Genomic DNA, 22,299 nt, shown 5'->3' with positions numbered 1-22,299 from the left:
TATATATATATATATATATATATATATATATATATATATGACTGTATATCGGAACAGCTGTGATTCGGCAGTAGGTAGTTACAGCGTGCCGATATACAGCCATATCTCATGTCTACTCGTGTGATATTGCATTTATGCAACAGTTTGACAGCACAAGTGTGTAAATACATAGGAACGTTAAGTTGCTTCATTAAAAGCTTATTGAATTACTGTAGTAACAGCAGTGTATAATGTATATTTAAGAGTATTGTGAGAGAAATATTGACTGAGTGAATGTGTTTACCTGCATCTCATACGGCGTTCATTCTTCAGATCAATCTCATATTCACAATAAAACATTCGTTTGAATGTCTGATCGTCTCGCACTATCCTTTCGTCTGTTACGGGTGATTTCTGAAGACAGCACTGCTCAGTGCATGTGTTAGCTGCGTACAAGCTGGTGTTGTTCAAAACTGTGCTTTTGTATTTTTATATATACAGTCAAACCAAAAATTATTCAGACACCAGATAAAATTGTAGTTATTTTTTTACTACTGGGTGCAGGACACTATAGTTCATTCATGTAAGTGAGGATAGCTAAATAAAGTAAACTGTGACACATTATACCCAAAAATTATTTATAGAGTGGACTACCAGTAAAATGTATAAAAATTTGAGACCAAAGATTTAGACACTTTGACCTGACCATGTTTTGCTGAAGTGTTTTTTCTTTAACTGCTAATACGACCGTTTTACACCACAGACTGAAGAAAATGAAGCATTGCTTGGTAATTGGTTGACCTAAATTGGTAATATCTGATTGTATACTTAAATTTAACAGCTTACAGCTATTCAATCTAACTCATTACATACCTTTCTATCAAAGTAATCTGACATTATCTAGATGAATTTGTTCTGACACAGCCTAACTCCGAGTTCTTGTCATATTTTATTACTATTTTCTAAACTAAAACGAATAATGTGAAGGTGTCTGAGTAAATGTTAGACTGTATATGTAAGCGTGTGTGTGTGTATATATAAATTATTGTAATTGTCATATTTAAAGGATCTTGATTGAATAGTTTTAATGATGCTATTGAATTGTTTTTGCCATGTATATAGCCATTGCTGCTGACTTGGTGTTAAATCATAAATAAATCAAAACATATTTTTTTCCCCTCATCAGTTTCTGAACAGATGCAGCAGGTTGTTGTCATGGTAACTCAGCTTGTCTGCATGTGTTTGTGTTTTGCATCCCTTTCATAATCTCTTCTGCAGAATAAACACAAAACAGACTGCTATTAATTCTGAAATGCTGTACAGAATAAAAAGTGTGTTTCTTTCTCTCTCAGGGAGCGTCCGCTTTGTTCGATATGATAGAGTACTATGAATCCGCCACTCATCTCAACATCTCCAGCAACAAGCACATCGGCACACGCGGCTGGCAGGCCGCCGCGCACATGATGAGGAAGGTGAGGCTTGAGTTATACTCATTAGCAAAGAGTCGATCTGCTCATCTTGGCTCCTCATGTGTCTGTGTGCCTCCAGACGAGCTCTCTGCAGTACCTGGATGCTCGTAGCACCCCGCTGCTGGACCATTCGGCTCCGTTCGTGGCCAGAGCTCTGCGGATCAGCGGCAGTCTCACCATCCTGCACCTGGAGAACGCCGGCATCTCAGGACGACCGCTGATGCTGCTGGGTAATGACTGGAAAAACAATGATCGGGAACAATGTGAACATTAACCCTATAAAACCTAATGTATCATATTTGATACATCGATTTCTAAGTGCATCTAAGTGTTTGTCTTCTACATGCCTTCTCTCATTGTGTATGCTTTAAAAGGCCTTTTGTGATAACTGTGCAAAGGTCAATTTTCAGCTTGTGCTTCACATGTCTTTTTTTACTGTGAAATCTACTGATTTTTATCAATTAAATGTAAAAATATGTTTTATATTGTTTACATTGTTAGTAATAATTCGAAATGAACACTTACTAGACTGAAGCAACTTTATACATGCATGTTTTATAATAAAAATATATTTATAATTTTTTTCTCATTTTGTCTCTCATAGTTGAGGTATACCTATGATGAAAATTACAGGCCTCTCTCATCTTTTTAAGTGGGAGAACTTGCACAATTGGTGGCTGACTAAATACTTTTTTGCCCCACTGTATGTGTAATGTGTGTATAAAGTGAGAGTTTTTCTGTTTAGTATCATGCTTTATGCATCAAATCCTTGTATAGTTTGATATAATTAGAATATGGAGGCAAAACTGTTCAGATATTCAGAGACTCAAACAGCAAGAATATGCAATTTGGTGATGAAATGATGATGCTTGTAATGTAAATCAATAAGATTTTATAAATATAAATATCAGTCATCATTCTATATTTCCAATAACACGTCTTAGTAAGATAATATTGAAATGCTTAGTTTAATGATCAAAACATATGATGCATATGTAATACAGTAATGATTGAGAGATGAACAAATAAACATTCCTCAAAAGCTTGATGATCATATTTGAGACTTTCTGACTGTTCTAAAAAAAAAATAATAATAATGATTGATAATCAAGTAAACCTTCAGTCCAGTAAGTGTTAATTTTGAAATATTAGTAATGTATGTTATTCTTAAGTTTATAAAAATCAGTAAAGACTTGACGGCAAATAGATACATGAAGCACAAGCTGAAGGTGGACGTTTGCACAATTATACTAAAAGGCCTTTTACTTGATAAAAAAATAATTAAAACGATCAATCAGATAGATAATAGATATTAGAGGCTTTAAAAATTCATGCATCAGTTACTACAGAGTAGGCTTTATGTTAATAATTTTTCCAAAATGAAATGTGAATGAAGCAGTTAAAAAGCAGTTTATTTCATGCATGTGTTTAGCCACAGCACTGAAGATGAACATGAACCTCAGAGAGCTGTATTTGGCCGAAAACAAGCTGAACGGTCTGCAGGACTCGGCTCAGCTGGGGAATCTGCTGAAGTTCAACTACAACATCCAGATTCTGGACCTGAGAAACAATCACATACTGGACTCAGGTCTGACCTCTTCCTCTCTCCAGATCTCCTCCGTCTCTTGGTGATTGGTCTCCTGCTTCAGTAGTGTTTGTGCTTGTCATTCAACCCGCTGTATTTGCTTTTGCTCGTTTCCTCAGGGTTGGCGTATGTATGTGAGGGTCTGAAGGAGCAGAGGAAGGGTTTGGTCACTCTGGTGCTCTGGAACAACCAGCTCACACACAATGGCATGGGATATCTGGCCGCCGCTTTGGTAAACAAACACACACACACACACACACACAACTGTGTCACAAAAGTTTCCATGAGCAAATCCACATCTTTAGGGCTTATTCAAACCAATAGCAACACAACAATGCAAAGCGAATCGCCAACGGATTTTGTCCCAAAACTATTCACACCAACTATTCGACACACATTTGTTTGTAACAAGTGAAACAAAATCTATTTCATAATAGGGCTGTATCTAACAAAGACTAACATGATGATTATCTGGACGAGTAATTGACTATTCTGGTTATTTACAAACAATACTATACACAATATTACTGTTTTTACTGTATTTTAAAATTAAAAAAAGCAGCCTTAAGAGTCTTCTTTCAAAAGACCGTAGTGAACAAAAGACTAGCCTCTTATGCCTCATTGTGTAATGACCCATAATGGAGCTCATCCACCCCAAACATGAGAATGAGATGAGCTCGTCCACATTCAGTCAGATGCTCATTAAGTAGATTGAGAGGATGCTGTGCATGTCTTCCAGCTGCTGACCATGCAACGCTCCTGTTTACGTGTGTCCTGCCGTCTTTTTGTTAATTAAGGACAAAACACACACATTCTCACAGCCTTGTGTGTGATGCACTGCAGTCCGTGCTGGTCTTCAGAACAGGCTACATGATTTTAAAGCAGTGTTTCACAGCAGAAGACTATTAGATGACTTCGCAAAATAATCCTAAACGCATGCATCTTGAAAATCTCTCACTGCAGAGTTAATCGACTTTCAGTTTCTTTTTCCCATCTCTCTCTCTGCTTTTACCGATCCATCTGGTTTGCTCTCTGTTGCTGTAGCCTTTCACTCAAAGTTTGGAAACACTGAACCTTGGTCATAACGCAGTGGGGAACGAGGGAGTGCACAAACTAAAAGACGGACTCATAGCAAACCGGTCCATCCTCAGGCTGGGTCTGGCCTTCACCAAACTCTCCTGTGAAGGTTAGATCTGGAGAGAAATGTGAAGTTACTGTCATATAAACAATGAATTTGTTTCTTCTAATGCAGATGATGTCACATTTTAGAGCTCGGCTTATGTTAAGCGTGTGTGAATGTGTAGAATGTGATCGGTGTGTTTGTTCGTATGATAGGAGCGGTGGCTATCGCAGAATTCATCGCTGAGAGTCCGAGGATCCTCCGGCTGGACATGCGGGAGAATGAAATTAAAACCGGAGGCCTCATGGCTCTCACGCTCTCCTTTAAAGTCAACTCATCGCTGCTCCGACTCGACCTGGACCGAGAGCCCAAGAAAGAGACGGTGAGTATTTGTTAAATGGGAAGGGGAAAGGATTTCGCTTCATGTAAGTTCAAACTGCATGTATTTACATTAATTTTGCTGCTGCAACACTAACATGTCACAACGTGGTTTTTATTCGGACGTTACTTTCCATTGTCATTAAGGTGTTAGGAAAGATAAGACTGTTTTAATGGAGTCTCTGATTTAATCTTAAATCGCAAAAACAACATTAGTCCAAGTTCATTTCTCTGAGTTTAAAACTCTTTTTGAAAATCAGAAATGCTCATTGAAGTCTTCTTGTGGCCTTCTTCATATATTTAAATGTTTTACAGTGTAAAGGTAAATATTGCTGTTTATTACAGTATGATGTTATATTGATCTAAATATATTAAAAGTTATATATTAGTATTTAATATTTAATGATTTCATATTAATTAATAGATTAAATTCTAATGAAAAAGCAGTGGAAATTATATATACACTAACATTAAAATGATTGGGGTCCGTAAGAATTAAAAAAAAAATTAATTCTTATTCAGCAAGAACACGTTAAATTTATTAAACGTGACAGTAAAGTCATTTATGATGTTACAAAAGATTTCTATTTCAAATAAATGCTGTTCTTTTGAACTTTCTATTCATCGAAGAATCCTGAAAAATTGTATGCGTCACTGTTTCCACAAAAATACGAAGCTGTTTTCAAAACTGATAATAATCGGAAATGTTTCTCGAGCAGCAAATCAGCATATTAGAATGATTTCTGAAGATCATGTGACACTGAAGACTGGCGTAATGATGCTGAAAATGTAAATTCAGCTTTGATCACAACAATAAATTAGATTTTGCTGTATATTCATCTATTTTAACAGCTATTTTAAATTGTAATAATATTTCAGTATTTTTGATCAAATAAATGCAGCCTTGGTGAGCACCAATCAAAGACATTTAAGTCTTACCTATAACCAACCCCAAACTTTTTAACCCATACTGTATATATAGACATAGATATAGATAGATAAAAAAAATTTCATTAACTACACTTAATTAATTATATACCCTCAGTGTTCATTGCATGCATCTATGACCTTTTCATTGCATAACTGCACTGTATCTATTTTTCTCTCACAGGTGAAGAGTTTCATTGAGACACAGCGCGCCCTGCTGGCAGACATTCAGAACGGCTGCAAGAGGAACTTCATCCTGGCCAAAGAGAAGGAGGAGACGGAGCAAAAGATGAGGCAGTCGGTTTCAATGGCCGAAATCGCCACTGAGGACCAAACTCAGGAGGATGAAGATGCATCTGCTGAGAAAATCGAGGAAGAAAACACCGCAGGTCAGGGAGACGCAACCGACGAGGGCAGTGCATCTGACAGCCAAGAGGTCAACGATCAAAAACCGACACTACAAGACGACTCGGACTCTGACACCGAGGATGAGGACACAGCCGAGGAGCCAAAAGCTTCTGCAAACACCACACCTCCCACACTGATTCCTGCAATAAGCGCTTGCAAGACCGTGGCCTCGGCGCCTCCTCTACCAGAATCCCCAGCGGGAATAACGGTGACCGAAGCCAGCGCTGTCCCCGGAGCCCCAGCATCTCCTGGCCGCTGCTTTTCAGTGTCTAGTCCCGGCAGAGGACACAAAATCTTTATGGTAACCCGTGTGGAAAGCCCTCCGGAGCAGCAACAGATGACTGCATTCAGCGAGAGGGTGGCAGAGAGCCAAACATCCACACAAACTAATATAAAAGCACCTTTAGATGCACCATCGAACCAAACAGCATCTGAGCTCAGCACGTTAACATCACGTGCAGAAACAACACCAGCACTTGTTCAACCGCTCAACGCGTCTTCACTTGCCGATAAGCAGGAGAATGTGAAGGAGTCTCGAGCTTCACCATTAGAAATCGCACAGGAACCTGCCACGCCATCTGAAAGCCAGAAGGACGCCGTCCTTGCCGATCAGACTCACTTAGAGCAGCAGTTGATTGTAAATACAAGCATAGAAACATCGCAAAATGTAAGCGAAAAGGACCAGACGTTCTGTTCTCACATGGAGCAGAAACGGGAATCGAGTCCCACCCAAACAGAGCCATCAGTTTCAGGACAATCCCGACATGAGACGCTATGTCCAGAACAGCTGTGGGAAGTTCAGCCAGGTGTTAACGGAGAAAAACAAGTGCAGTCTAGTGAGCAGCAGCAGGCCTCTCAGCTGCAGGAGGTCACGAGAGGTCACGAACCCCTCGATGAGGAAGACTGCAGTGCTCCTGACCAGATCTCCACAGAAGAAGCTGAAGGTCATCCGGCTGTGAGTACGGCAGCAGCGCTGCCCAACGGGCTGAAGCCAGAGTTTGCCTTTCACCTGCTTGAACCCGAGGGACCCAAACCAGCCAGCTGCATTATGGAGCATGGTAAATTACGCTGGATTACCTCATCTTCCACAGCATCATTCCACAACATTTATTTGGATTAAATTACATTTACATTATTCCTAAAACCTGTTCACACCAATTCAGATGCGACTAGATGACATGATAAAATGTTTTCTGCAGGGGTGTAACGGTTCAAGTTACTCACAATTCGGTTTGTATCACGGTTTTACAGTCACTGTTTCTGTACGGTTCGGATTTGCTATGTTTAGGGGAAAAAATTAGTATATTGTCAAATAAAAATAAAGAAAATAAGAACAAATAATCTAATTACAAGCAAAAGCACAAATAACTACAGCAGAGCAAACATTAAAAAAAAAAATAAACAGTGCATTTCAGGGTTTTTAGGTAGGTCTAACACTAGTTTTTAGGACCTATGATGAAAATTACAGGCCTCTCTCATCTTTTTAAGTGGGAGAACTTGCACAATTGGTGGCTGACTAAATACTTTTTTTCCCCACTGTAAGACGCTTGTTCTTTGCTTTGGCATTGGTTTGACACAGAAGTATAAATCAGCCTAAACAGCGCTTCAATTCTATGCGGACCGCAAGCACCGTGATTGGTCTGCTACAATAATAGCATGTTTGTTCATTTTGAAGATTCATCAGGCTGATTCAAACCAATAATGCCTGAATTTGTGAGTCTCTCTGAGTGATTCATGAACTAGCTCATTATGATTATTAAAAAAAATTAAAAATCAGTATTGCAATTTTGTATATTTAACCACACATTTCATTTTGAGACTGATATCAAGTAATATCCTACAATGTGATTTTCTGGATTTTTTTTCTCATTTTGTCTCTCATAGTTGAGGTATACCTATGATGAAAATTACAGGCCTCTCTCATCTTTTTAAGTGGGAGAACTTGCGCAATTGGTGGCTGACTAAATACTTTTTTTCCCCACTGTAAGACGCTTGTTCTTTGCTTTGGCATTGGTTTGACACAGAAGTATAAATCAGCCTAAACAGCGCATCAATTCTATGCGGACCGCAAGCACCGTGATTGGTCTGCTACAATAATAGCATGTTTGTTCATTTTGAAGATTCATCAGGCTGATTCAAACCAATAATGCCTGAATTTGTGAGTCTCTCTGAGTGATTCATGAACTAGCTCATTATGATTATTAAAAAAAATTAAAAATCAGTATTGCAATTTTGTATATTTAACCACACATTTCATTTTGAGACTGATATCAAGTAATGATAACATGCAGGTCATTGTTTGAATCATTTTTATTCAGAAATGCTCATTTAGTTAAAGATTCATCAAGCTGATTCAAACCGATATTATCGAGTCTTTCTGAGTAATTCGTGAAAAAACAGGTCCAATTTCTGTATATTTATATAGTGAGTCATGTTTGTTCAGAAACGTTCAGAGTTCATTCATTTGAAGATTCATCACGCCGATTCAAACCAGTAACGCCTGAATTTGTACGTCTGGGTGAATCATGAATAAACTGGCTCATTTTCTATATATCATGTATTATTATCATGTATTATAATTTGTGATTCTTTCGGGGTAAATAATGAAGAAATACATACTCATGTATGTACATACTCAGTCATTTTCTTGTGAATCAGACTATGCTGGTCACGTATGTTTTTTGCGTGCAGCTTGTGAAGACAATTAAATAGAAAGAATGGGTTTTTTTGCTATTAATGCCTGTTCACACCAAGGCTAATGTTAGGTGCACCGTGCAATAAACAAATTTAATAACATTTTTGTTGGTTTGAACAGGTGTTTACTTTGTAGTATTTGTTTGTTTCATCTGATCACATGCAACTCATACGCTAAGCTCAAACATTGGTCAAATATGGATGCTTTTGCATCATTTAGTTGTATTGGACTAAGCTGTGAACAGGAATTTATGAATATAGTGAAAGCACAAAGACACGTAATATTATAGTGATTTTGAGCATGCAGAGAATGATTCGGTGTGTGTGTGTGTGTGTCAGTGAGCGTGACAGCAGAGCTGAGCTGTGGGCAGGATTTAGAGGAGCTTCTCCTTGATGCCAGTCTGGACACCAGCAGAGATGCACCGTAATGCTGTAACCAAGGTAATGCAAGGAAATTCCCATGTTTATGAAGGAATTCCTGGAATAATAACTTAACAATGTGCTTTTAAGTAAGGTTAAGTTAACCCGTCTCTGTGTCTTCTCAGGATCCACACATGCAGAGAGAATCAGAAGGGCCGGTTTGTTCTCGCCACATGGCATCCGCTCATATTCCTCGGGTCTCTTTCTGTCTTTTTCATGTCTTTTCCACAAATTTTCCAATCGTTGCATCAGAACACAGAGGACTCACCTTCCCTCCAGTGTCCAACTTTGATTGAAATTAGGAAAATCTCTTCTGCCATTCAAACATTTGCCGTAAAGTATATGTTCGCACAGTTACCAAAGACGCACATGCAGAGAAACACACACACACTCGCTAACCGGCGACCTTCTTCTGTTCCTCCCCGTTACGCTGTCGACTGTGGCGCCTCACTGCAGCGCTGCTCTCCTCCGCCCCCTGATGGACTGGAGGTTGTAATGCAGTACAGAGACTGACCGGCTGCAACATGCGAAGACATTTCATTGGTTTTGGCTTTCCGATATGGTCAAGTTGGCAGACGTTGTTTCGTGAGAGCGTTGTTGCGGGTCTCTGTGTGTGTGTGTGTGTGTATGTTGTTATTAGTGTCTCGTTAACACAAAAAAAAGACTTGAGATCTGCTTTCCATTGGAATCGGTCAAAACACTCACTTCTGATCTCACCAGGTTCCCTTCATCAACCAGCACTTCTGAAACCTGCGTGAATGTGTGGAACAATTTAGCGAGTCATCTGAATGATTCGGACATCTTCGTCCTCGGCGAACGAACGAGTTGTACAGTTTTCACTCTCTCTTACGGTCTCAAAGACTCATTCGGTCTTCCATCGGTAAAACCCTGTGTGTCACCGTACGTACCCATCCGAAGACAGGACAAGACACGTTTGCCTTTAAACCTTTTTTCAGCTCTTTACTCCGGCTGCTTGGCTGAATCAGTTTGTATTTATTTTAAACAACCCGAGTCTGTTGTGTGATTCTTTTTTTTCCTCTTCATGTGCCCCATCTTTTTTAAGCTGTTGTTGTGGGATTTTCCCCCTTTGGTGTATATTTTCAGATTCTATATAGAGCAAATATTAAGTTTAAATTTTCCTATTTTGATTGGTGGGGGTTTGGGAAAGGGGCGGGGCTCTGTGGATTGATTTATATAAATAGGGCTGGAGCTCTGGGAGAGTATATGATGTAAATCAGGTGTGTGTTTGGGCGTGAAATGAAGGCAGTTGGAGTGTCGGAGCACAAGACTTCATGAAGAAAACACTACGCTTGTGTGAAGCTACTGCCGCTGGAGACACTAGAGACTACACTTTACCTCGAGAGACGTCGCCATCGTCAGACAAACGTGTGATTCTAGGGCAAACGAGAAGCTTGTGACATCTTGAGCTGATTAGTGTAGTACTTCCCACCATTCCTGGCTCTGTGGTTGGTGCTTTTCAGTTTCTCTCTCTCTCTCTCTTTAACGTCTGGTTGATGTCGACTCTGACGTCTATCTGCCAGGCTTCAGAGAAGCTTTGCCTCTACATCCAGATTGTCTTTGACCTTGAAATCAACACTTCTGTGCTGCTCCCCAACCCGATGTTTGTAATGCTTTATTTTTAGTAATTTTTAAAATTACCTGTTAAATTAATCAAACTGTACCGGTAAACACTAAGAGATGTGTATGGCTTTTCCCTCTCAAATAAATGCATGTTATGACAAAAGCAGCAATTGTGGTTTTTATAAAACAACTTTCCTAATTGCACTTAGGATTTACAGTTATATTTCACATTGGTTTTGTTATACCATTCAGCATGAAGTAATTATTTAAAACGTGACCTTACACCTTTTTTTTTTTTTACGTTTGAAGCCATTTTTATCTTGAATGTGCAAGACTTTCTAGTTATTTTAGCTTTACAATTGTTCACTAAGCTGCTTGGTAATGCAAACAGGTATCTATCATATTTTAATTTATTATCGTAATCATAAACACTAGTTTTTAGTGCACATTGTTGTTCTTATAGACCTTATGTAGCTCGTAGCTTATAGACCTTATGTAGGTCGTAAGAATTTCCCGCTCTACTGAAATTTGTTATGATATTCGCTTTGAACGTAACAATGCAAACGGTAACTTTCGGGATTCACACAACGCTTGCTGTTGAAAGATGTATCGGTATCCTGTTTATTTGGACTTAATCACAACCTGTATGATAAATAATAATAGATGTTTATATTTTCTATAGAGCATTCGTAGACCAATCACAACAGACTAGGCCATCTGACCAATCAGAGCAGAGCAGGCTCACGGAAAGGAGGGGTTTAGAGAGACTGAATCTTTGAACTGCTTCGAACGAATCGTTTGGTGATATTAAATGCATATTTTGAAAAAACTAAAGCGTTTTTTTGACTTTGCATGCATGTGGTCCTATTGTAGGAGACTCCCAAAACAATGTTAGGAATCGTAAAAATTGCATAATTTTTGCTTCCGCAAAAAACGGAAGTTCAAAGACAAAATTCTAAAGATGGCTGCGCTTGTTTTTCTCACGCATAAGGTCTATAGTTATTTAGGATTTACTTTGGAACAACTTTCAATCAGAAATTGATATTAAATCTCTCAAACAATTACAATAAATGGCAACACATTAAACTTAAATTTTGAAGTGGAAAACCCAAAATAGCATTTTCATGTAAATTTACGGTAATAATCTTTATTTACCGTTATGTTTATTTACAGGTTCGTACATTCACAAGACACGGCTTACTTCCATGTTGACACACAAGGTGGATATTACAGCTTGTCTGAAAACGTTTGTTGTCTAAAAGTTGCATTTTGTATCACAATTATTGTTTTGGTATCAAAAGCAGGTGTTCATTCATTTAAATGGCCAAAATGAAATGTAAAAAAGTTAAAATACATCGTTAATGGGGAGGAAAAAAACTCTTGAGAGTGGATGAAATCTATGAAGAAAATTCCCTTTAACTCTCAGAATATTTGTTATTTTGGGAAGAATATACGAGTAAATTTAGGCCTACGGTTTTAGAGGGGTCTGTGAAGAAGATAGAAAAATGAATGTCATTTCATTTGAGGTTAAAGTTAACCACTTTTAATGCAATAATGTTAGTTAATGAAGGCTGGTTTGAAGTGTTGAGGATCTTTGTTGTTGGTTTGCTGGGTTTGCAGAGCATCAGGTGGTCTGGTATGTTACACACGGTGTACTTTGAGATGTTCGGTGCCGTATAGAAGGGATTTTCAAGGTATTTGACAGTTGGAGCTTATTATTAAAAACCTACTTTGAAGGAATGTCCGTGTAATCCTCAGTGACTCGCTCTTACATGAGAACAGAGAGACCTCAGATGTGTAGAGCATAGATAGACTGTTTAGGTTTTTATTCTTTTAATTTCCACAATTCAGTGTTTCTTGCAGTGTCTTTGTAATTATCTGTGAAATTTACTTGCAACTGCAGCATTGTTCCAATTTTTTTCCCCCACCATAACATTTTTTTTTGCCAAAGCTGTGTAAAATAGATTATTGGAGTATGTTTTTTAAAAAAAAAAGCTATTTAAAACAGCCTTTCCATGTGAATTCCCTTCCTGGACATTCTTTCTGCGTATCAGTTGGAGCTGTGAATGCAGGCCGTGAGCATGCTCTGGCGGACAGAAGATCCTCACATGACGGCTCTTACAGGCTATTTTTCCTCCCTCCTCAGAATTTCGGGTTTTAAACAGTTTCTTACAGAACTCTGAAGTTTTTTTATTTTCTCTGAAAATATTGCAATTCTCAGTTGACATCTTGCAATTCTTCCACTGAATTTTGACTATTTTTTTTTTTTTTCAAATTTTGAGTTTACATCTAGCAATTTTTACTTTTTTGGAATTCTGAGTTTGCATCTCGCAAGCCTTACATTTTTTTTTCTCTGAACTTATATTATATGTTATATAATGTAATATATGTTTTTTTCTATGCATTTTCAGTTAAATGTAGCATTTTTCCCCCCTCTGAATTCAGAGTTGTTCTGAATTTGGACATTTTTTATTGGAATTCTGAGTTTGCTGCTTGTAATTTTGACTTTTTTCCTTTACAAATCAAGTTACAAGTTTACCTGTCACGATTTTTACTTTCTCACAATTTTTTTGTTTTTGTTTACATTTTGCAATTCTGACTTTATTTCTTTGGAATTCTTAACTTTTTTCATTTTGCAATTTTATTTTCTTCGTAGAATTCTGAGATTTAAACTTTTTTGGAAGTTTACATCTGAGTTTACATCTTGCAGTTCTGACTTTTTCCATTTACATTTTGACTTTTTTTTTTTTTTTTTTTGCATTTTGCAATTTCTTCTTTGCAGAATTCCTCTCACAATTCTGCCTTTTTTCCCCCTCTGAATTCTGAGTTTAAAACTCGCAATTATGACATTTTCATGAGTTTACATCTTCTCAAAATCCAGTGTCAAAAAAAGAGTTCACCATGCAGTGAAGAAAGTTTAGAAACACTCCTGGATTTAACGGTGACTTTAAAATATATCATTAGTTGTTATTGTGCAGGTGTGATGGCGAGGATATCCGGCTGTTCTTACGTGTGTGCTGGTCTTGACCTTGAGCTTCCTGGTCTTTGAGATTGTAGTCGGCCAAATCTGCAGATCTCTCCTCATCGCTGCGGACACCTTCCATACGCTTTACGTTTTCATAAATCTGGCTCTATCAGCAATAAAGCATCATTCTAGTTCTCCCTGCTCACCCGATACCTCCACGACTGCTGGTCCATCCCGTCCAAACATCTCTGCTTCAGGAGGTCCGAGTCCTCTGTATGCTGAGGACTACAGAAGAATGCGTCTCAAACCCTTCGGCATCCTGATCTCAGCTCATGGCATCGCAGTGTGTCTCCATTAGTCTGGAGATTCTCACTCATCTTGTCCAGCCAGAACCCATTCAACACCGATACCTCCACGACTGCTGGTCCATCCCGTCCAAACATCTCTGGTTCAGGAGGTCCGAGTCCTCTGTATGCTGAGGACTACAGAAGAATGCGTCTCAAACCCTTCGGCATCCTGATCTCAGCTCATGGCATCGCAGTGTGTCTCCATTAGTCTGGAGATTCTCACTCATCTTGTCCAGCCAGAACCCATTCAACACTCACTCCGGTCCATTGTGGTTGGAGGAACTAGTCTGATATTCAATATACGTGTATGGGCCTGGAGAAGAAGCAGCAGCGGGATTGAAGAAGCTGCTGATGGGATCAGCAAGAGTCTGATGTGAAATGACCCTCATTCTACATCAGAACGCAAAGGTGTGTTTGAATAGAACTGTCTATTATGTGTGGAATACTTGTTTCTGATTGGCCATTCAGCTTGATGTTAATATAAATGTAAAATTATCACTTAACGATATTTCGTGTCCAGTCGGGTACCTGAAGTTAAAACTCCATTCATTTTCTCCATAGGGGAATTGATTTTGAACAATAACTTCCACACCGTTAAAGACAGACCTGCTGTGAGCTATTAGGATTGTTAATTGATGCTATATGCTTTGCTGAAGCCATCTGTTTTGCATCATGTATAATCATGTTCAGCAAAGGACTTTCAGGTGAAAAACTACATTACCCATGATTCTGCAGAGAAATCACCAATAGTCCGAGGATTGCGATTAGTAAATGTTTCATAAACAATTGAAATGATTCTCTAGTAACATGCATATTTTGCAATAAACGTAACATATATACACAGTCAAGGTGTTTAAATCAAGAGTTTTGTATTTCTCCATTGTTTTCGGTTTGGTTATGTCATTCACAAAGCCTCATGGGATTGTAGTTCTTTCCCACATGTACGCTGTTAAGTACACAGTCTTGTCTTTTTGTCAGATTTTCAAATATCATTTGCTTCAAATCAAAGTTTGCAATGTTGTGGTCCTCTTTGTTGCAAGTTGGTTTGGTTCATGGCTTATAACTTATTAACAAAGGCTTTTTTAAAATCCCTATGGGAAGAATAAGTGGAAAATGCTTCTGGAACCAGCGCTGCTGAAAAAAAGTAGAAGTTACCATCAAAGTAGAAGGTCATTCATCTTCACTGCAAAACCAAACTTGGACGACTGCACAAGATGCCAACCCTTCCTGCTAAATGTATTCACGTTAAAAGCCCTAAACCACCAGAGGCCCCTAAAAATGAAAACATTTATCGGAAGAAGTGATCAGTTTGGTTGTGCAGTGATGAGAATATGTCTATAATGAATATTTTCATTGTCACATGAGTTATTCTCTTTGAACTGGCAGTGAGCCGCTTCTATAATCCCAAAGACAGTTTTGCATTCCTTCAGTGATACAGAGAATAGCAAGTTCAGCGCAGTCAGCTCCACATTCTGTGGCTTCTGTATTTTATTATGATCGGTAAGGTGAAGCATCTGCAGCAGAACGGCTGTGAGGATCTTGATGATCACTGGGTTGTAGGAAGTGCTCTCCAGGATGACACACTGATGTTCTGCAACCCTGAAGCATCTAGTGTTCTGGATCCAGATCCAGGCTGTCAGGACGGTTCTGCTGAGTTCCCAAACCACAGCATCTCTGATCCGGTTCAGTCCGGTCGTGCTCAAACGCCCACTCCCCGTATCGCTGGAAGATCTCAGGAAATCATTCAGCATTCAGAGCAACTTCCAGAAGAAGCACGTCACTCCACCTGCACTGAACCCAGCGGTGAGAGCAAGACCATACAAAAATACAGTAATATTATTCAAATGTAAAATAGCTGTTCTCTATGTGAATATATGTTCAAATGTAATTTCAGCAGTCTTCAGCGTCACATGATCCTTCAGAAATCATTCTAATATTCTGAGTTGCTGCTCGAGAAACATTTCTGATTATTAGCAATGTTGAAAACGGTTGTGCTGCACAATATTTTTGTGGAAACTGTGATCCCAGAAAGAACAGAATTGATCTGAAATAGAAATCTTTTGTAACATTATAAATGTCTATACTGTCACTTTTGATCAATGTAGTGCATCACTGCTGAATACAATGAAAATACGAAGCAGCACAACTGTTTTCAACATTGATAATAATCAGAAATGTGTCTCGAGCAGCATATTAGAATGATTTCTGAAGGATAATGATGCTAACAAATTCAACTTTAATCACAGCAATCAATTACATTTTATAACAGAAAACAGCTATTTTAAATTGTAATAATATTTCACAGTCTTACTATTTTTAACTGTGTTTTTTATTTTTATTAGCAGAAGAAACTTTTATCAAAAGCAATAAATGCAATAAACCTCAGAGGCCTTCTGATGCTAATCAATTGTATTTAAAACACTTGCATTAACTTCTTCGCCAAGCACTTTAGCAACCTTTAGAACCTTTTAGATGAAGAATATTACTTCCATGGCGTCATGCAAATAGCAAAAGCTGAAACCTGTTGAAACACAAAAACAGTTTTTGGTTTTTTGGACGGATCAAGCTTGCAAAAGTCACCTTTGAAGGCGAGGGCCATTGCTGAGGCACCAGCTGCAAACCAGCTCATGTGAGCTCCTTCATAAAGCTGATCATGTTTAGTCTTTGTTAGTTAGTACTGATATCTGAGTGATCATGTTTGCTGCTGAATTTAGTTGTACCTCTTCTAATTAAAGGTGAGAAATGTGCATGCTTACGTGAACATTCCTCTAGGGCGCATTACTAATGTTGCATGACAAAAATAGCCATTATTAAAATGATTATGGATTACGTTTCTGATTGCAATGTTATTATTGTACATATTTTGTTGTGCATTGATGCTCTTGACTTCGAAGTATGCACATAATCAACTGCTCAAAAAAATAATCTCTTTCTAAAATCATGAACTAGGCATTGATCCTTTCCCCCTCACGGGAACGCATAAAAACACTCGTCTTCTCCTTGTAACCTACTGAAGCTGAGGAGGGCGAGAGCGCGAGGCTTCTTCTTATTTAGACTAGTTTACGGACTTTTATTTTGAAAGTCGGCGCGTCTCCACTTCCGCTCGAGATGTTCTGCGACAACTTCCGCTCCTCCGCTGTTTCCTCACTACGGCTGTTTATTATGAAGTTGATATTAATACATATTTACAAAGACGATAAACTCTGAACGTTTTGCCTTAAAAGCGAAAATCATGGCGAGGGTCGGCGACATCATTCATCTTAACGTCGGGGGCAAAAGGTTTTGTATTAAACCAGCTGCACATCCTGCTCGAAACAAGCCACACACTTTATTAACATTACCATTTCTTACTTTAAACATCTTACTTTACGTAATGTAGTCTTAGTAGTGTTTAAGTATTGCTTTGTATGTATCCGCCGTAACTTACTGTAAATAGCAGGCAGCAGACACCGTAATAAACATCAACAATGGATTATTTTCCTTCTTTTTGGCTAAAAGTGTTGTTGTTTTTATGTCTGAATGTATAAATCAGGTTCAGCACCTCCAGACAGACTCTGACATGGGTTCCTGACTCGTTCTTCTCAAGGTTTGTGTGTTTTAGATCAGATAAAGCTAACCCAGAACACATCCCCCTGCGTGTTTGATGTATATTGACTATTTAAGTGCTTATAACTTAAATAAGGTTGTCATGCTCCTTTATGTACAGAATATAAAAGGGATCAAAAGTATGAAATCGCTTGTAAAGAAAATAAGAAAAAACAAATCTGTATAATTTATTCACATTGAATTGAAAAACAAGAACATCAGTATTTTGCAATCTCAATATTTTTATTTTTTGCACCCTCAGATTCCAGATTTTCAAATAGTTGTATCTCGACCAAGTATTGTCCTATTATCCTAGCATACCATACATCAATGGAAAGCATATTTATTCAGCTTATGTATAAATCTCAATTTCGAAAAATTGACCCTTATGACTGGTTTTGTGGTCCAGGGTCACATTTATATTAATTTTCATGGTTCATGGGCCATAATGTGTTGATTAATGGTTGTGTGCGCAGGTCCGTATGGGGAGCGTGACGAGCAGCAGGTGTTTATCCAGCGTGTGGTTCCCGACACTGATAAACTCTACGTAAGGCTCTCCTCCAATGGAAAGAGGTCCGTTTCAAATACAAACAAGACAAACCAGCATACTTTAACAGTAGAGCACCTGACTAGTTAGTTAAATGAACTGGTGGGAACTGATAGAAAACAACATACCGATCAACACAAATATAGGCGCTGCGCTCTGAGAGCGTGCTAAACTTGGTTTGTGTCTCATCTGAAGGGTGTGTGAGGTGCGTTCGGTGGACGGGACGTCCATCACGGCGTTTGTGGTGCATGAGTGTGAGGGATCCAGCCGCATTGGGTCCAGGCCCCGCCGGTACCTCTTCAGTGGACACAGCAACGGCAGCATCCAGATGTGGGACCTCACGACGGCGATGGAGATCGCAGGGAAAGTGGATATCAAAGGTGAGAGTGGAGGAATGAATGAATGTGATATACGTTATATGTGCAGTAAACATTTACATTTAGTCATTTAGCAGATGCTTTTATCCAAAGCGACTTACAAATGAGAACAATGGAAGCAATCAAAATCGCAATGATATGCAAGTGCTATAACAAGTCTCAGTTAGCTCAGCGCAGTACACATAGCAAGGTTTTTTTTTTATTATATAATAAATAAAAAGAAAAACAGATAGAATAGAACAAGCTAGTGTTAGAGGCCTTTTTGCTTTTGTTTAATTGTATAATAAATAAAAAGAAAACAAATAGATAGAATACAAAAACATTAGAGAAGCAAGTTCTTTTTTTTTTTAAGAAAACAAGCAGTAAATGAATAGAGAAGCAAGTCCAAAAGGGGCAAAAGGCTTTTTTTTAAAGAATAGAGTTAGAATAGAGAGTGCTAGAGTTAGAGGGTCAAATAAAGATGGAAGCGATGTGTTTTTAGCCGATTCTTGAAGATAGCTAAGGATTGATTTGGGCAGGTCATTCCACCAGGAGGGAACATTTAATGTAAAAGTCTGTGAAAGTGATTTTGTGCCTCTTTGAGATGAACAATAAAGTGACGTTCACTTGCAGAACGCAAGCTTCTAGAGGCACATAACTCTGAAGTAATGAACTAAGGTAAAGGGGTGCAGAGCCAGTGCTGGTTTTGTAGGCAAACATTAATGCTTTGAATTTTATGCGAGCAGCTACTGGTAGCCAGTGCAAATTGACAAACAGAGCTGTGACGTGCATTCTTTTTGGCTCATTAAAAATTAATATTGCTGCCGCGTTCTGGATTAATTGTAAAGGTTTGATATAACTGTCTGGAAGACCTGCCAAGAGAGCATTGCAATAGTCCAGCCTGGACAGAACAAGAGCTCGAACAAGGAGTTGTGAAGCACGTTCTGAAAGAAAGGGCCTGTGTTTAAAAAAGTGTTTCCTTAAACAGTTTAAATGAAACACAATACAGGCAAAAACAGAAATGTTTTGTATTTGTGTGTTAAAGCTCTCGGAGGTCCCACTGAAGAGGAGTTACTGGAGCTTTTGGACCAGTGTGATCTAGCACTGACCCGAACACCAGACATGAGTCCTGCCGCGTCTCTCACACACTCCTCACGAAACTCCATGTGCAGGTACACACACCCCCAGTCCTACACCCTCAAACTACATGCCTACACAATTACACATACAGTAATATAGTCTCAAACTTAAACATTATACATGTTAACATAGGTTTGCTTGTTAACCTATTGTAATCACTTTAAACCTACTGTATTTTACAAAAAGGTGGTCTGTTTTTTTAATCATCTGAAATGTGCTGCAATTAATATTCTAAAGAGCTTTTTATAATGCATTTAACATCAAGCATACATGAATATGCACGCTACATTAGTTCTAGTATTACGAACAAAAATCTCACTGGATTATTACAATTGATAGCTAAATGAATGTTTGAAAATGTCAACTGATATTTCCTACTGACACACTACACTACTTGTAAATCAGGATTTTGTGCAGATTAATATCTTGGAAGGGAGAGCTGGTTATGTAGTCAATATTTCATATTCATTCCTTCATTCAGTCTGACAACAGAAACGGTAAAATATATCAATGAAATTTGGCTGCATCAAAATACAGTATGTGGGCACAGAGAGGCAAACACATGTAATAATAAATCTACATTTTGCCTGTTCAGAAGAAGTGAGCTGCCCTGTCCTGTGAATAATGTAAACAGGCTTGTGCAAGTAAATTGCTCCGTGCAAAGAAAGAGAAGTAATGGGAACCTGGTGTTTCTATGTTCTTTTCTCATGTGTCTAATAGACATGAACAAGTGCTTTGAAAAACATCTATGAGCTATGCAACATGTCTAGTCTTCATGCTCTATGTTAGGCATGGTTTCACTAATAATAAACATACATTTGCATAAAGCATCCATATTTTTCCATGCTCATGTTGATTAGAGTATTAAAAAGTTGAAAAGTGTTAATTTAAGGTACATTTAGAACAGATAAAATGTGCGATTACGTTGCGATTAATTATGAGTTGACTCAAGACAATCATGCGATTAATCGCGATTTAAATATTTTAATCGATTTACATCACTACTGTACTGTATATACGTGTGTGTGTGTGTGTATGTGTATATATATATATATATATATGTATGTGTGTGTGTATGAGTACTGAGTAATACTGATTAACAACATCTTTTAAAAAAGTAAATATTAGCATTTTATTTTTAAGTTTACTATATAATAATTGTATTTGTATTTAATACTCCCTTTTTATTTTAGAATATAATAGTATAATCACACTTTATTCTTTTATTTTAAAAAAATAACTAAATAAAGTGCGATAATATGATCACTATTATTAATTTATATTTGTATAGTTATATTGAATGGGTTATTAATCGCGATTTAAATATTTTAATCGATTTACATCACTACTGTACTGTATATACGTGTGTGTGTGTGTGTATGTGTATATATATATATATATATATGTATGTGTGTGTGTATGAGTACTGAGTAATACTGATTAACAACATCTTTTAAAAAAGTAAATATTAGCATTTTATTTTTAAGTTTACTATATAATAATTGTATTTGTATTTAATACTCCCTTTTTATTTTAGAATATAATAGTATAATCACACTTTATTCTTTTATTTAAAAAAAATAACTAAATAAAGTGCGATAATATGATCACTATTATTAATTTATATTTGTATAGTTATATTGAATGGGTTACACACTATGTGCAGTGTGAGGACCAAACCAAATCTCCAGGCTCTCTTTTGAGAACCAGGCTGAAAAACGTATGTGCACCCCTGGTTATTTGCATGTAATTATGCATAACTTACTGTCTTTATTACAGTTGATACAAGTGTAACACAGTCACTGTGAAATAGTGTTAGCCTTGTTTTCTGTCATGGCCTGTAGATGGCACTATTGCTCGTTTATATAGTCTCTCATGTCTTTCCCCACAGTCTTCAGTCTCAGTTCGGTGATATCGGTCGAGCTGCCGGTGGTTTTCGGGGTCCGGCTCCTCTGACCGGTAGTCTGCCCCGTCAGGCCCCGCTGGTTCCCCTCAGCAAACCCCACCTCGGCCTGAGCCAGTCATCTCTGGCCAGCAGCGACGGCCTGGGCTCCATCCGCAGGGGCAGCTTTGTGGAGCGCTGTCAGGAGAGAGCCAAGAGCTCGGACACAGCCGGCCTGGACGCGGGGAGACGCAGTTTAGCTGTGTGCAGTGAGCTCGAAGCGAGACTCGGCCTCAGAATGCAGTCGCCGTTCTCCACACCTTCATCATCCTCCTCCTCAGCAGCAGCGGCATCCGTGAGAAGACCAGCTTCGGCAGCGCCAAGTCCTGCTCCTTCACCGCTCAGTCCAGCCAGATCACAAACACCCACGTCTCCAAGACGACCCCTGACCTCTCCGACCAGTGAGAGCCCGTCCAATGAGAATGTACCCGGGCAAGAAAGCCCCGCCTCTTCATCTTCCACCAGCCCCAAACCTCACATGAATGAAACCAGCTTCTGAGAGGAAAGTCAACACAGTGGACACAGGGGGAAAAAAAAAAAAATATATATATATATATATATATATATATATATATTAGAATGAATGTTCTACCCATCAACAGAAATGTATTCAGAAATACAGAATTAGTAATTGAAAAGTATTTGTGTATAAGTATATATACATAATTATACGTATGCTTCTTTTACAGCAGTATTCTCAATATCAGAGAATACACACACACACATCCATATATATATATAAATGTATATGTGCATGTATATACAGTATATTAGTGCTGTCAAACAATTAATCGCAATTAATCGCATTCAAACTAAAAAATTGTTTACATACGTAATATATGTGTGTATGCTGTGT

General features: G+C 38.2%; 2 protein-coding genes across 2 annotated transcripts in view; both read left to right on the top strand.

Annotated features, from left to right (window-relative positions):
- The window catches only part of ppp1r37 (protein phosphatase 1, regulatory subunit 37), a 45,441-nt gene extending 34,722 nt beyond the window's left edge, over positions 1-10,719 (top strand). The window contains exons 5-13 of the mRNA XM_016251689.1: positions 1,332-1,451; positions 1,528-1,678; positions 2,881-3,036; positions 3,153-3,265; positions 4,078-4,219; positions 4,369-4,535; positions 5,643-6,924; positions 8,900-9,001; positions 9,106-10,719. Coding sequence (XP_016107175.1) covers positions 1,332-1,451; positions 1,528-1,678; positions 2,881-3,036; positions 3,153-3,265; positions 4,078-4,219; positions 4,369-4,535; positions 5,643-6,924; positions 8,900-8,988 — 2,220 coding nt within the window. The 3' untranslated portion in view covers positions 8,989-9,001; positions 9,106-10,719. The remainder of the gene's footprint in view (positions 1-1,331; positions 1,452-1,527; positions 1,679-2,880; positions 3,037-3,152; positions 3,266-4,077; positions 4,220-4,368; positions 4,536-5,642; positions 6,925-8,899; positions 9,002-9,105) is intronic.
- Positions 10,720-12,115: 1,396 nt separating this feature from the next.
- Positions 12,116-16,506, top strand: LOC107566283 (uncharacterized). The gene is made up of 5 exons (XM_016251677.1): positions 12,116-12,197; positions 13,553-13,869; positions 14,053-14,246; positions 15,333-15,676; positions 16,415-16,506. Exons 1-5 carry the CDS (start codon positions 12,116-12,118, stop codon positions 16,504-16,506), a joined length of 1,029 nt encoding a protein of 342 aa, XP_016107163.1.
- The last annotated feature ends 5,793 nt before the right edge of the window (positions 16,507-22,299 follow it).

This window comes from Sinocyclocheilus grahami, unplaced genomic scaffold (genome assembly GCF_001515645.1).
Source record: "Sinocyclocheilus grahami isolate Dianchi unplaced genomic scaffold, SAMN03320097.WGS_v1.1 scaffold1067.1, whole genome shotgun sequence".
NCBI classification, from domain to species: Eukaryota; Metazoa; Chordata; class Actinopteri; order Cypriniformes; family Cyprinidae; genus Sinocyclocheilus; species Sinocyclocheilus grahami.
The sequence above is the reverse complement of the archived record's forward strand: the minus strand, read 5'-3'. Positions and strand labels throughout refer to the sequence as shown.